Source organism: Geospiza fortis, unplaced genomic scaffold, assembly GCF_000277835.1.
Source record: "Geospiza fortis unplaced genomic scaffold, GeoFor_1.0 scaffold41, whole genome shotgun sequence".
NCBI lineage: Eukaryota > Metazoa > Chordata > Aves > Passeriformes > Thraupidae > Geospiza > Geospiza fortis.
This window is the reverse complement of record NW_005054299.1, coordinates 17,760,997-17,776,177: the sequence shown is the minus strand read 5'-3', so window position 1 is coordinate 17,776,177 and position 15,181 is coordinate 17,760,997. Positions and strand designations below refer to the sequence as shown.

At 37.6% G+C, this 15,181-nt stretch overlaps 1 protein-coding gene across 1 annotated transcript in view; it reads right to left on the bottom strand.

The window, feature by feature from the left end:
* The window catches only part of BIRC6 (baculoviral IAP repeat containing 6), a 164,111-nt gene that overhangs the window by 81,011 nt on the left and 67,919 nt on the right, over positions 1-15,181 (bottom strand). Inside the window, exons 46-55 of the mRNA XM_031059804.1 lie at positions 14,329-14,456; positions 12,016-12,578; positions 8,881-9,056; positions 8,240-8,336; positions 7,865-8,059; positions 5,851-6,051; positions 4,950-5,229; positions 2,320-2,576; positions 1,024-1,132; positions 293-514 (exon numbers count right to left, since the gene is read on the bottom strand). Coding sequence (XP_030915664.1) covers positions 293-514; positions 1,024-1,132; positions 2,320-2,576; positions 4,950-5,229; positions 5,851-6,051; positions 7,865-8,059; positions 8,240-8,336; positions 8,881-9,056; positions 12,016-12,578; positions 14,329-14,456 — 2,228 coding nt within the window. The remainder of the gene's footprint in view (positions 1-292; positions 515-1,023; positions 1,133-2,319; positions 2,577-4,949; positions 5,230-5,850; positions 6,052-7,864; positions 8,060-8,239; positions 8,337-8,880; positions 9,057-12,015; positions 12,579-14,328; positions 14,457-15,181) is intronic.

Sequence of the window (15,181 nt, the reverse complement as noted above, 5' to 3'; positions counted from 1 at the left end):
TTCACACAAATGCAAGTATACACATGGATTTCCTGTTTCATTTCAGAATTTTGGATCTTTAAACACAATTATACCTGGAATATGTGAAGTGCAGCTTTGAGTTTAGAACTGAAAAACGATCTGTTTGGATAGGCATCCATTTGTTTGTTAGGCATCCACTCTATGAATTACCTTCAGGCATATCACTTTCCACTACTATTTTGCAATAAGTGCTCTTCAAGTTGTATTATATCCGTGAACAAAACAATTCAATTATAAAAATAATGTGGTGCTAAATTTTTGCTTTACTTACTCAAAGAGCTCCCTGTCCAGCAACGCTGGCAAATCGTATTCAACAAGCAATTCATAACTATGCCACAGAATTGCTGCCACACAATGCAGGTGGGAAGGAGATGGCATCAGAAGCCCATACTCTCTGGTTGAGCTATTGGGACAGATGTAGCTGACCCGGCCACTTTTTTTCATAGCTGCAACTCTTGCAGAATCACTGACCCACTTCAGCAATGCTTGAATTCTGGAAGACAAGATGATGTTGCACATTATAAACAAGCAAAGAAACACTCAGAGTCAAATCAGCTTGCTGTTTTCTCTGTAATTCAATTTACACATTTATCTCTTTCTTTGATGTAATGTTCGAGAGTGAGCTCAAGGTCTTTTTTGTCAAGACTCAGATCAGGGCAAAAATTAATTAAAAAAATTTATCTTGGACAGCCAAATGTGAACTTTCTACAGAAAAAGCAAATATAGCAGGTATCTAGGTTCTGACTATTTGAGAGGAAGGTCAGTTGAAAACCAAAGTTTTATCACATTTATAAGAGCAGAAATAGAAGGACAGCATTCCCTGAAAAGGATGACAAGAGCTAGGACAGAAAACTGGGAGAGCTTAATCAGATTTCTGCACTTCCATGCTACCTCATAACAATCAGATTCCAAAAATGTTTGGTTTTGTGAACTAATATCAAGCCACTGTTTAGCAGGTAATTTTTTGTATATGCTTCCATATGACAACCCAAATAGCATTACCTATCTTTTGTTCCAGGGTCTTGAGTTGTTCCAAGCTGATAAAGAATGTCTATTGTGGAGTCAGAAGAGAGACCATTTAATCTTCCAAACAGTAAAGGGCTATTCAGATCTTGCCGCATTAAAAAAAAAAAGGGGAGGGGAAATAATAGAAGTACTTACATACATATTTTTTAAGTGCACTAATGACATCATTACAGAATTGCAATATTAACATTTTTAATTAAGTTTTTAATTAAGCTTTTAATTAAGTTTTCCCATTAACATAAGGTTGAAATTCCTATACACACCACTGTCTCAAAACTGCACATTTTTATGTCCAATGTTCAGCTTTACTATGAGATCAAAAGCCATTACAACATTCATCAGATACCAGACATGGAGGTCTGCATAGTAGGGTTTTCTTCCACATATTCCAAAAAGACATGGCTAATTCCAATACAGCTGTCAAACCTCTTGCTTTACAGAAGCAAACACTTTTTTCAAAATGAACGCTTATTTAACTCCAATTTCCACCAATGGGATTACAGCTGAAGATTTCCACAGATTATCTCCTATTCAGCTTCTCCTCACTGTGTTCATCCTCTGCCCTGCCAGAAAGTACTTTGCTATCTAACAACATTCCAGCAAAACAGAGCAGGCTATGCTGAAACACTAACTCATAGCAAAAGAAGTAATGGAAGCCATTTTAAAAAGTGTTTTCTAATAGCAACCTCAAAACAGGAAAAATTGAACTTCTTTTCTTTCATTTAGAAACTACAAAACAGCAAAGTAGTATGAAACCATAAATGTAAAACTCCCAGTTCACTAACAGAACAGCTTCTGCAAAACTTCACTGTGGGACATAGAACGTAGTTGTGTCTTCATTATGTACCTCTACACATAAATATTTTCAATGTTGAGTGATATTGAGAATTCATACTGTTTTACAGACTACTGCTGCCCAAATTCTGCTTCGCTAGTTTTCCTTAGCAGCATTTGTGGCTGTGATCTTTATTTTAAAACATCTGGACACAGTATCTAGAGTAAGAGGCATTTAGGATACACTGTGCACTGTATGCTTCCTTCAAAATACCCATCTAATTATGAAAAACCAAACAACCCTGGTTGCACCGCTTTATCCTGGCAGGACTACCCATATACAAAGACTGTGATACTTAGAAGCTCAACAAAGCACAATGTCAAGTTCTAGCAACCCAGGCTCAGAATCAGAAAACAACATGCAAATACACTGTACTTGTACTTTTATACAAGCAATGCTTTTAAGCAACAACTGAAAAGAAATAAGACTGCACTCACCTGCAGGATCACTCCCTGATGCTGAGCAGTTTCTTAGAAGAATATCAATCAATTTTAGGCCAATTCTGGTGGACTGAAGCCCAATTTTCACAAGCACAGCCTCGATGTTGGGAGAATGCATCCCACAGTAAGGGGACATTAGTAAAGCAGCACATGTCTGCAACAGATTAGCAGTGGGTGCTGCAGCACTGGCCATCATTCCTTCCAAATCACTTATGTGAGTGAGGCAGTGGTGTAACAATCTTAACCATCCAATACTGAAAAGGAAAACAGAAAATAGAGCAAATGTATTATTTTATTGCATTACTTTTTACCTGTATTCAATTACAGGACAAGTACTGCAGCGAACTTCTGTGACATGACCAAACATCATCTGAGCAAAGCAAATGACTGAATTTAAGACCATAATGAAATACACATTAGTAATGCTGCTGCAATCATTAGATTATGATTATAAGAAAGGCAGGGTCTGTGGGCAGAAAGAGCTAAAAGCCTACAAGTCTTATAACTAGGGTTTTTCAAGATTTCTCAATTCACATACATATTTCTTCCAACAGGAAGAAACCATTCCCTGTTGAGGGAAGGATGAAAGGGAAGGTGTTTATATATGGGGATGGGTGTGGGGCAGGTTTGGGTTTTATTGATTGTTGTTTTTTTTTCTTCTTTGTTGGGTTTTATTTGCTTGTGTATTGTTTTTATTTACATCAAAATGAGTGAAAGTGCAACAGTAGTTGGCATTAAAATTATACACCTAATTAGGGAACCTGATTTAAAATACATATAGAACAATCACAGAAATTAAAAGTGTGTTAACTACTACATTTCCCTCATGTCTCTCATTCTTTGACAAAATCGTTCAGAAGTTCTTTTAATAATAAATCTTGAGAAATAGACCTGTTGTAATCAAATCAGTTTGGAAACACATCTATTAGACAATACTATTTAAACTAGAATTATGAACAAGATGGCAATCTAAGCTGTATGTGAAATAAATGGCATCTTTCACTGACAAGTTCTAAACTAGCAGGTTGTTCCCACAACTAATCTTTACCACAGTTTTAAAAAATGCAAACTTTATTACAGATCCTAAATTAGGCTTACAATTTAATTTTGGGAATCATTTACTCCTAAATCAATTGGATTTGTCAATTTAAAAAGAGCAAGTTCTCTGCCTAAAATAAAAATTATGCCAAGTTTATTGAATATATGTTTCACATTACTATCACTTTTATTGAGATACAACATTAAGCTGAAAGCTACAATAAAACATTTCAAGAAATGAGGAACATACATTGACGTTCTTTTTTTAGATACTGGGGTTATTCTTGTGTGACTTTTTATAACTTTTTCTTAAGTAAAAATAGAGTATAATTTGGCTATAGTAATTTTCTTCACTGCTATTTAAGAGTAAAGACCAATTTCAGTCACACAGCTTTTATAAATATACACTGAAAGTATTCATGTTCTCCGAATTTGCTTATGCCCTCAAAATTTTTCCTTACAAAAGAAAAGTTTTTAAATTTTTCCCATGTTCACTTCAAATTTATCAACATTAAGGCTCAAAGATTAAAGATTTAAAAATAATGAGTTTTTACAATTTAGTAAACTAAATTTAAAAACCAGGAAGTGTCAAAAATCCATCCTGTAAATTATATTCAAAGTTGGAAAATGCTGACACTTAAAAAAAATTCCTTAAGTGTTCATTTATTTTTAAAATGAGTAATAAACTCAAAATGCCACCTAACCAAATAAACACTTTTGAAAAGAAATCTTGCTGATATGCCAGAATCATAAGAACCTTCAGCTCCTATTTCTGAAATGTTTGCAAACAGCAATATTAGATATGACTTCCACAAAACATTGCATTGCTCTGCTTCTACGCCTGCTCCAATACTTACGTAACTCCGTTGACTTCTGTAAGGATAAGAAGTATTTTGGCACTCCATTTTTTTGACAACTGCCTACCCATTAAAAACACAAAATGCAACTCAAAATACTTTCCTGTGCTTTATATCCTCTCGCCATTGCAAGGACAAAACATTCCCTTTTACATCTGCAGACTAAGCATGCAACTAAAGAAGGCAGAAGTACTGCTTAAATTTCCTGATGTGCTATTCACATTCTCAGAGAGACATGGCTCTCTCTCCCAGGATATTTTTCCTAGGGAAGGCAGTGAGAAACTCAGAGAAGAAGAGAAAACAATTCTTATCTCTACTTGCTGTTCCTGTTGTTTGATACATGGGGAATGGGTTATGGAGATTGATTACCAAAGGTGATTCATTAATTAGATTCTGGTGATGGTTGTTTGGATTGATTGGCCAATTGGGTCAAAGCTGTGTCATGACTGTCTCAGACACAGTCAGGTTTTTCTTTAGTATCGTTTTAGTATAGTATAGTATTAGAGTAATATAACATAGCTTAATAAAGCACTTGTGCCTTTTGAAATCATAGAGTCAGAGCACATTATTTCCTACACTGGGGTCGCCCTGCAACAATATCCCTTCATATTGGAAAAAAAAGGAGGTAGAGTTTGCTGCTGAAAGATCTGGCTCAGAGAAGCAAACACCATAAAAAACCCGAACATTAAACCGTGAACTGGCACAAACTGTCCCCTGACACTGGAGCCTTACCTCGTTTTGGAGACCTGGTCCTCGGAGGGAAGGAAGGGGTTGTTGACAGTGGCAGAGGAGGTGTTCCCAAAGGCTGTGAGGCCCAGCAGTTTGATCTGAGAGAGCCCCAGGGTGCTGGCATCCCGAGGACGATGCAGACGGAGGCAGACAGCTGAGGCAACTTCAGCTTTTACCAGCTGGATTTTTATATAGGTGAGACCACTCGTGATAACAGGAGTAGACAAAGGTAACATATTGACACCATCCGCACTTATTTCAACAGACACTGATGAAGGGCAAGCTACAGAGTAAGAGAAGAAGGTTTAACACTATTTTAAAATCTGTGCCAGTTTGTCTTCATCATGGCTACACAGTCAATACTTAAAATTCAGAGAACAGAATGACTGAAATGGTCTCAGGCAGACACTACTACAGAACTGCAGCTGGGAGAACTTGATCTGAGAGACAGTACATGTTAAAAAGCACAAGCATTTTGATACATGGTATATACAGTTTATTTTAAAGACTTCAGAGGAAGAAAAGTCCTGTCACTGAAAACACTGTTTCCCTATCAGGGTTACAACAGCAAGAGCTGAAAATTTTATGCTTTTTCCCAACTACCATACACAAGCATTTTGCCTGAAGAGTCTTGACCAATATCACTTTCTCACTGGGTTTTGGTGAGCATGACAGTTTTTTGACATACTTAACATGAATGGCACATGACATCTACTACACTAGAAAACAAGCAGAGGCAGGGACTTCTGTTCTCAAGGAAAGCAGAATTTGCAAGCTTTTCAAACTTAATTTACAGGCATTACTCAAACAACTTCCCAGCTTTAATTCCTCTGATTACACTCTTTGTAATGTATCCCGACCTTCAAATTTTTGAACTGGCATCAACCTCAGTGAATCTACTTACTTGCCAGAGAGGCCAGGTGAGGCTGGATGTGGATCTCCTTGAGCAGCACAGCTGCAGGAAGGTGAATTGTGAGGTCACACCAAGCTTCCTCAGGTAAAAATATGTATGACCATGCAGCAGAGCGAGCCCGTCTGTGGGGAGGAGTAGCCTGCAGCAGCACTTCAGCAGGCTGAGCAGTGGGGCTGCTTGAGGTGATTGAACCTTCAAAAACAGCACCATTATTAATGTTTATTAATGAAAATCAGATTAATTTACAACCTGAACTGTACAAAACACTTTTTTTTTTCCTGTTTAATTTCTTCTGCTTTATCAGTAATATCCCATGTTTGATGCCCACTGCCCGGTTACTTTTCTTTTGCTCTGAACTATTTTAAATAGGCAGCTTACATATCCACATGCATATGAATGTCCTTGAAATTTGCTAGGGGAAAATTGCTACCAAAATTCTAAACTTACTCTCAAGAGTACATGACAAAATCAAACCAAATAGAAAGGTGCAGGTTAAACAGCATGCTTAGAAATTGAACTCAGTTAATTCACAGTTAACATGTTTTAAATACTAAAATAACAAAAATTACTTTAAGATCAACTTCTGCAATCCTTTTTCTTTAAAAAGGTTTCATATGAAAACCCTTTCCTAAAAGAAAGACTGGAATAAAAGAATTGACCACAGTTGCTTCTTTTTCTACTCCTAGTATAAGTTAAGACTGATGGAGGAAATGTAGGCTGTCTTCTTTAGCAGGTTATAGGGCATACAAAATCAGATTTGAGCTGCTCCAAACTCCAGGTATTTGGGGTGTTTTACTGTAAAGTAGCTACAGCCTGACCCCACGACTAAATGCCTAGCAGCAGCTGAACATTGAAAAACTCTCATCCCAAAATGAATTGAGCCCATCTCAGAGAATAACCACATGATGACACTCAGAATGTACTACACAGACTACCAAATGATGGGAATTAGAATGTAATAAGTGAGGGCAACCAGAAGGTTAATTTAAAAAGCACACTCCTGACTGAAATTTAAATATTAAGAGAGATGCCCTCATGGCAGAACATCAAAAACTGCAGCACTTTGCAAGCTGGAAGATAAGGTAGGCAAGAACCTACATGCTTAGGATTTTTACTATTTAAAGTAATAAAGAATGAACATATGCAGAATTCCTAAATTTACCATTTAGAAATTTGTGAAGAGCAAAGTAGATTTCCAGTGGCCCCTATTGTACCAAAAAAGCCTCTTTTTATTGTCTTTCACAGTGTCTTTATTTTTGACACTCTTAAATCTGAATCACAGGACTGAATGGACTGCTTTCTCATTCAACAATCTCTCCAGAAATATTAAAATGAATCCCCTCTTGTCAATGAGACAATCTGCATGAATACATTCAAGGACTGCGCCAGGCTAGTGGGCAGCAACAGAAAACAAAGACAGTAGTTCTGAAAAGGAAAGCCTTTGTAAGATATTGCAGTACCACTACCTCTTAAAACACACTTCAGTTAACTGGCAGCCATTGTATTGATACCAAAACAGCACTGCAATTCTAACAAATGCTTGTGCAGGCCCCATGAGAGCAGTCAGAAGTAGATATGAGAGCATCATCAGCAATATCAGCTCCAGCTTCACAGAGCTCAGGCTCATTCACTATCATCCCACCATGCCATGATTCTGTACTAACTCCATCAAAACTGATGTGCCTTAAAAGAGGTTACTGAGTCTTATTATGTCTAAGGCAGATGGTGGGCTGGAACCAGGCATCCCCTGACCCAGGGGAGGAGAAAGGGGCTCATCTTGATGCATGACTTCATCAGACACTGTTCACTCCCTCTCCTTCTCTCCCCTGTCCACATGAGGTCTTTATTACCTGTGGTGGAGTGGACTAACCTCATCCCTCAACATTACCTTGAAACACCAGCAACCCCTCTCAAAAGAAGATTTAGAAGCTACTGGAACATTTGACACTATTGTATTACATTTGTTAAGAACTTGATACACATTGAAATGATTAGCATTACTCACCCAAAGGTGCAAAGTTGTGAATTCCTTCTGCATTATCAGGCTCAGAAGCAAGCACTCTGGCTTTCAAACTGCTGTCTGTTGCTTTGGTGGGACCAGAATCCAGGAATTTCATAATAGTTGAAACCATGCTTCTTGCTGTGTTAACAATAGCTCTTGTGCTTGTTACCATGTTGTTACAGATAAGTTGAACGCCACCTGTGTATAATGCAGGCACAGAGGAAAAAAATACTGCTCAAGAGCACACAATAGATTCCACACAAGCAAAAGCCTGTTTAATAAATTGCTCCATGTCAACACATATATGTATTCCTTAAGTGCCAAAAAAATTGAAATCAAACTTTTTATTTGATGTGGCTAAAGAAAAGATATTCTTACCCATATCATGGAAAGCCTTCAGTGCCTCACTTGTATCCAACACTCGTAAAATGAACCAGAGCAGTGGCTCAGATAACTGACATGTGGCAAGAGAACCCTAGAAGAAAATCAATTAAGAAATATGCGGTTTCATACCAAATTAGTACAGTAGAAATTCAAGTAACAGCTCTCAGCCTTCCCTTTTAGTAGGCAAAACTACCAGGGAAGAAATGCCACCACAGCTAATCTCTCTGCCACCACATGCAATGCCATGCTCCACATGGTTCAATTCCTTACACAGGAAAAGTCTTTGGGCTATAGAAAAGCTGAAACTCAGGGGATGAGCATATTCACAGAAATATGAGTACTGAGCATTAAAATAACCATAATAAATGTGCTTCTCACTTGCACAGAATAAAATATCTGTTCCATCTTCAAGCCTTTTGTCAGAAATATTTACAGGAATGACGAAATGTTCTTAGAGAAAACTCTTTCTCTCTACCACAGGCAAGAGAGAGAGGCTTCCTAACTTCAGCACCCAAATGAAGTGAGGTTGTAAAAATGTTAACATTTCTTTTACATAGCAATACTTCCGTTTTCTGACCTTACTACTTATTACAGAATCAACTACCTTGAAGCACAGCAAGCCTCAGGGAACTTACCTGCCTTCCCATGTACCCACAGGCCATGTAGGTAAGAATGGGCTGAAGCATCACTTGAACTGTTGTTGCTTTCTTACTAAGTGTTGTCAGGATAGTGAACAACCCATCTCCAACTGATATTGCATCTAAGCCACCATGGAAGTTCTCATGTTTAGTCAGATGTAAGCCACTTGCACCTAAACAAAAGCAGACAGTTCAAAGGTCATAAACTGAGACCTAACAAACCATTGACAGCACATAAAAGAACTCAAGAATATTCAAATGTTCACATTGATTTTACAAGTAAAAATGGACCAGATTTCAGGATCATATGACTTAAAATTAGGGCTCCCAGACATGTATAAATAGGAAGACTTGACCCAGGAAGTCAGGAAATTTAAATCAAATCAGGCCATAAAAATGAGTGTAATTAGTGAAGGAAAAAGGGTAACTACAAGGATTGGAATCACTCTTAGCTAGAAGCAACTGACATTTAAGGTCTGTTTCTGATAATAATAAAATGCCCTTGTGCTGCCAAAACCTCCCCAAACATTTAACACACATATTTCTATGAGAAATACCTCTCCTGCAATTCTGCTTCTCACTATTAAAGCTCAGGATTTATTCATGACAATTTTCTGAATATCAATTATCAGCAATATTGACTACCCATTGCTGAGATTACAGACAGTAAGCAAAACAATAGTCTTCCCCTGGAAGAGACTACTTCCATAAATACAACTGTCTTACAATCATATGACTGTGATCTGGAAGAGCTGTTAAAAGTGGTCTTAGATTTAAATGTAAGACAAGCACAGAGTAATCCTGTCCCATTTAGAGAAACTGAAGCTGTGTGAACAAATAATAATAAAAATCAATGTGCTCAAGTGATCTTTGGAGCATGTCTTAAAGAAACCTTTTGGCAAGAGAATTGCCAGGTGTTGTACTTCGCCCATTTTTAAACTGTCAAGAAAGCAAATATTGATAAGCAATGCATGCAGAGCAACAAATAAAGCAGTCCTAAGACCCAGCCTCTGTCCAGCCTAAAAAAGTTAAATGGAATGAATGATAGACCTGAAGTCAAGTAAGCTGGATTTGCTGTGAGAGAGGACCTTCAGGTGAGGACAAGATAAGACAGGAGGTGAATACTGTTACTGGTACGATTTTCAGAGTTTGTCATTTACAAAACATAAAACCCTAATGAAACAGACACAATGGTCATAAAAGGAAAAACAGAATGAAAAATGTTTAAAATTTAAGTGAATTACTCAGAGCCATCCTGGATCCTGACCAGCTGGCTTGCCAGATGCACTAAATTAACACTATTAGCATAAATTTTGACACCAGAGCCACTACCTATCAGTAAGATTTGCAGATATCTTCGTGTTTACCTATCCTGGTAGCACCTTTCCATACTGCATTAGTCATTACATATTTATTACTATATGCTGATAACTGATTTTTGGATCCTGTAATCCTGGCTGCAGTCTCACAAAATGTTTTTTTTTTTTTTCAGAAACTGTCCAGAGAGAGCTTAATATAGTTTTTCTTGAAGGAACTAAACTCACAAATAGCTGTGTTACATCTTCCCAAAATACATGGACAGATTATTTTCAATAACCTGTATTAAAAATCCTTTGGAAGAACAATCCATTAAAGGGATCAGCTGACCCAGAACCCTAATTTCAATGAAAAACATTTTGAAAAAAACTATCTTTCCGAACTGTCCTTAAAAAATGCAAAACATCTGCCAGACAAAAATCAGTGATTTAGAAAGACCTCAAAATTGAGAAGAATATCTGAATTTTACTCCAAAGAAACACACACTCAGAACAAATCACCATTTCCAGAACAAACTACTTTCAGTGTTCATAAGTGTAGTGTATTTGCAATATGACACCAAACAGCCAAAGTGATGGAGGAGATGCTCTGGAATTAATTTCAGGAAGGCTCCAAACAGCACAATCCAGGCTTGTTGAATCCTGCCTCCTGTTTAATTTGACTACTAGAGATAACTCTCTCTTCCTCAATTGCTTTCATGCTGTAATAAACCACTGGTCTAATATTCATGAGGGTTCACTGAACAGATAACTGCTTCCTGATAATAGCACTGGTTTTCTATCTGCTTAAAAGAGGCAGCACAGAAAAGGCCACAGCAACTTGCTTCAAAGTAAGAAAATTACTATAAAGAGAACAAAATCTTACAACTATTACACCTGAAATGGAGTGCAGGTCTTTGTCTATCCTCCTGCAAAATGCTCTGCACATGCAGAAATCCATGGTCTTTCAGCCAGTGGTTTAACTTGCGCTAATAAATTCTAAGCTACGCTAACGACACACAAGTAAGTCACAAAGACAAGTAGACTCGCTGAGAAAATGTACCTTAGATAAATGACTGACAAACAGCAGCTTTGCTTTCTAAGTATCATCATCTCCCTCACTAGTTCATAGCAGGAAGATTCCACCCACAAATATATGACTGCAACTCCCAGAACATAATGTCAATGCAATTTCTGATAAAACAGAGGAAAAGTTCAGGTATGCTTTGAAAGGGACATGATTGTAATCTCTATTTTCCAAAAGTGATTTAAAAAAGGAAAATCATCCAACACATAGCAAATAACTGAGGTAAGGTGTCTTGTACAAAGAAGACTCATCGTAATTCACACAGAGGCATGTGATGGCCACAGACTGAAATACAGGAAATTCCACTTAAACATAAGAAAAAGGCTTTTCTACTTTGAGAATGATTGAACATTATAACAGGTTGCCCACAGCAGTTGTGGAGTTTCCACCCCTGAGGAATTAAAAACCCAACTGAACCAAGGTACTGAGCAACCTCCTCCCAACTGAGGTGGCTCTGAGTTTGTGCAGGAAGGCTGGACTAGACAACCTGCAGAGGTCCTTTAACATTAAGCATCCCGAGATTCAGCAAATTCAAATGTCAAACACATTCCTGTTTGGTTTCAATTACTGTCTCCCACCTCCTGTTAGGGACTTTTCTCATGCATCTGTTCCCCTTTAGCTTTTTCTCTCTTTTTTTCCTGTCATTTCTGTAACACATTCTTTCACATCTACACCCAGCTTATGAGACTGCAGAAGTTTTACATGTTTCACCACCCAAAAGACCTTCCATGTTACTCAGAAAATACCTACCAATAATCATGGCCATAGCACTGCTGTTACACTGGCCAAGAGCAGACAAAATCTGGCTCATAATTTGCTGGTTGGCCAACACCAAGTCTGCCACATATGCAGTTGATCCTTGAGTATTAGGGTTGCTTCCATTGCCATCTTTGCCTCCTGAAACCTTCTCCTCATCAGACACACTGTCTGTAGTGCTGCTTGCTACTGGAACACGGGCACTGTATTCGCGGTTACTGGAAAGTGGCAGTTGAACTAAAATGTTGATCAGCTTTAATAAATCAAACATGAGCTGATCCCTTGTCATTTCTCCACAAACTGCTTTGGCATCACCTGGACGGATAATGTTGGCAAAAAGGCCTCCAAAACAGGCTCGAGCACCCACAGAGCTGTCGGAGCCACTGCGAGACATCACTTTGTCCGAACACGTAATGTAATGATGCACAAGAAAGGTTATAGACTCAATCACTGCAGAAATAGTGCTAACTGATACAACTTCAAAATTCTGTTCCAGGGTGAATTCCAAGAGTTTCACTTGAGCGTCCAATGGTCCCTGGCCTGTCTGGAAAGCACCCCTGAAAGAAATAAAAGAAAAAAAAGAGCGATATTACAAGTTATACAGGTTTGGCTGTTTGAGTGTGGTGTTTTTCCTTGATTTTTTAAAGAACTCAAAAGCAGACTTCCAAAAAATAAAAATCCAGCTGTTTTCAGAAACGCGTGTTGAAGATGCCAAACGTCATCTTTCACTCACATCAAGCTTCTGTCATTTTTTAATACACTGGTCATTAAACAGCCTGCAGAACCTACTCAAGCCACCACCTTCCTGATACCACCAAGGATTAAGAGGTTAGCTTTGAAAAAGGCTAGGACTCATCTTTTGTTTTGTAATTCATGTAATTTTGTAGATAAATACTTGGAACAGTCTACATGCAGACTGAACAGTCCTGTTCAGTTCTTGGTGAAGTTTCCTACATTGGCAAGAAAACCTCATGGAAAGCAGTCACTATACTTTAATATCATGAGGACTATTTAGTTGCTAACAGGAAATCATGATGGATTTTTTTCTTCCCAGTGATTAATCTTACTCGAACTTTTAAAATTAAATATGGAACAAAACAGTTTATATAAATAGCCCTGAAAATACTATTTGGAATTTAAGTAATTCTAACAGTAAAATACTGCTTTTCCTTACAATTAATCTTATGATCAGTTCCATAATTATCTTGTGTTCTTAGAAATAACCATGTAAATCCCTTCCTGGTGCTTTGCTTCCATTTCATGGCATTTCACAAAAAAACCCTAAGACGTTTCAAAAACTACCCTTTCACTGGTCTCATTAGCTTATTTTAAACTGGCATGCAGGCACACACTCCAAGATTCACTGGGAATTAATGATTTTATTACAATAAAATCATGACATGTCTAGTAGAAATCACTGATCATCAATATGACCTGGTAAACACCACTCCTATAATTTAAGTTACAAAGGTAAAATCTCTTGGAGAAGGCAGAAACCATTTTCTTTAAGATTAAAGAATAGATAACACCAGTGCCACCTACTGGGAACTCAGAACTGAGGAAGCTCATCCCTAATTAAAGGAAGCCTTTGTCTGGAGATGAGCAGAACATCAATATCAGAAAGAAAAGCTTTCTAGTGTACTTCAGCCTAAACAATTGCCTTATCTCCAGTGTACCACTGAGACAGAGTCTTGTGCCCATCGGCTTTGCCTTGAGGAAGCAGAACTGTGAAAGATGAGCCACAAGCTCTTCTCTCTCCCGTGGCCAGAGGCACTTCTCCACACTAGTGAGCACCAATAGGCCCCAGGAGAGAGGGACAAAGGGTGTTTTCCACTGCCATGTGGAGAGAAAAAAACGCACTAAAGATAAAGCAATAAAAATGCATATTGCATGAATAGAAATATGCAATCTCACAACTCATCCTACCATGTGAGAAAAGACATCGGTACTATTTTCACAACCTATGAATTTCTGGAATCTTTCATTAATTCAGACCTCTCAGAATACTTTTTTTAATAGGTAAGCTCATCAACAGTGTCCTTACTTCAGGGAATTACTTCACCAAGCTTTAAATAAGATCAGTCCAACATTTTAGTGCCTCTATTGACACTCCCTTACACAGCTGTGTGTGAATTCCAGATGCACTTTTCCATGTGCCAGGAGCAGCCCAGGTCCTGCTGCTCGTGCTGCAGCAACAATGATGACTTCCACTGACATGGCACATACACATCGGAGCTGTGATTCACAATCACACAGATTTTTAAATAAAAGGAGGGTATGAAAGAAAAATAAACATGTAAGATTTACCTTTCTGTTGAAAGTATATGTATTAATTTCAATAAAAATTCACTGAACATCTGAGGACAAGTTGAAGAGAGGTGCACCTGTAATCGAGTAAGAAATTCTTGCATAGCTTGTGTTGCTGTTGGCCCAACCTAGAAGAAAAGACATTTTAGGAAGAATTATATACAACTAAAATGTCTTCAAGAACATTAACATCTTCTAAGAACAGGAAAGTATTGCATAGCTTAACTTGCTTTTTGAAAATTTTTGCAGCATCTTTACAGAACTAATCTGTATCCATTTATATCAAGTGTTTTTCCATTATTAATCAAGAGTCAAAAGCAACAAATTCAGTTCTTTGTCTAAGACTTGTTTTTCAGCTTGAGACTCTCTTTTCAGTAATGCAAACTATACTCCATACAGAATCCACTTCTGTGCTAATCTGAATGTTTTTTCACAAACTACACACTTAAGTAAGTACTTTAATGGCATTGTGCAGTGTTAAAGTTCTGGAAATGATTACATATTTTCTTGAAAATCTGCTGAAAAAAACCTCTGTGGAACTACCAGGTGTTTTCTGTCTCCCAAACTGAGACTCCTGGCAAATACTATCTACAATTAAGTTCACTTGGGCTTTTTTTAAAACACTATTCATAGATATTTCAAAGATGGCAAAAACCAAGAAAACATTAATTGAAATTAGGAGAGGCAGCAAATACCACATGAATTCAGAAACAGGAAGAAAATGAAGTACAATTTTAAGTTCAGGAATTCTTAGATATTAAAACTTAATCTTCACTGGCATTTTTATCTCAACCCAACAGATTTTGGGAAAGTAACTGAATGGAACACTTCATTCACATATGGCATCCTCTCT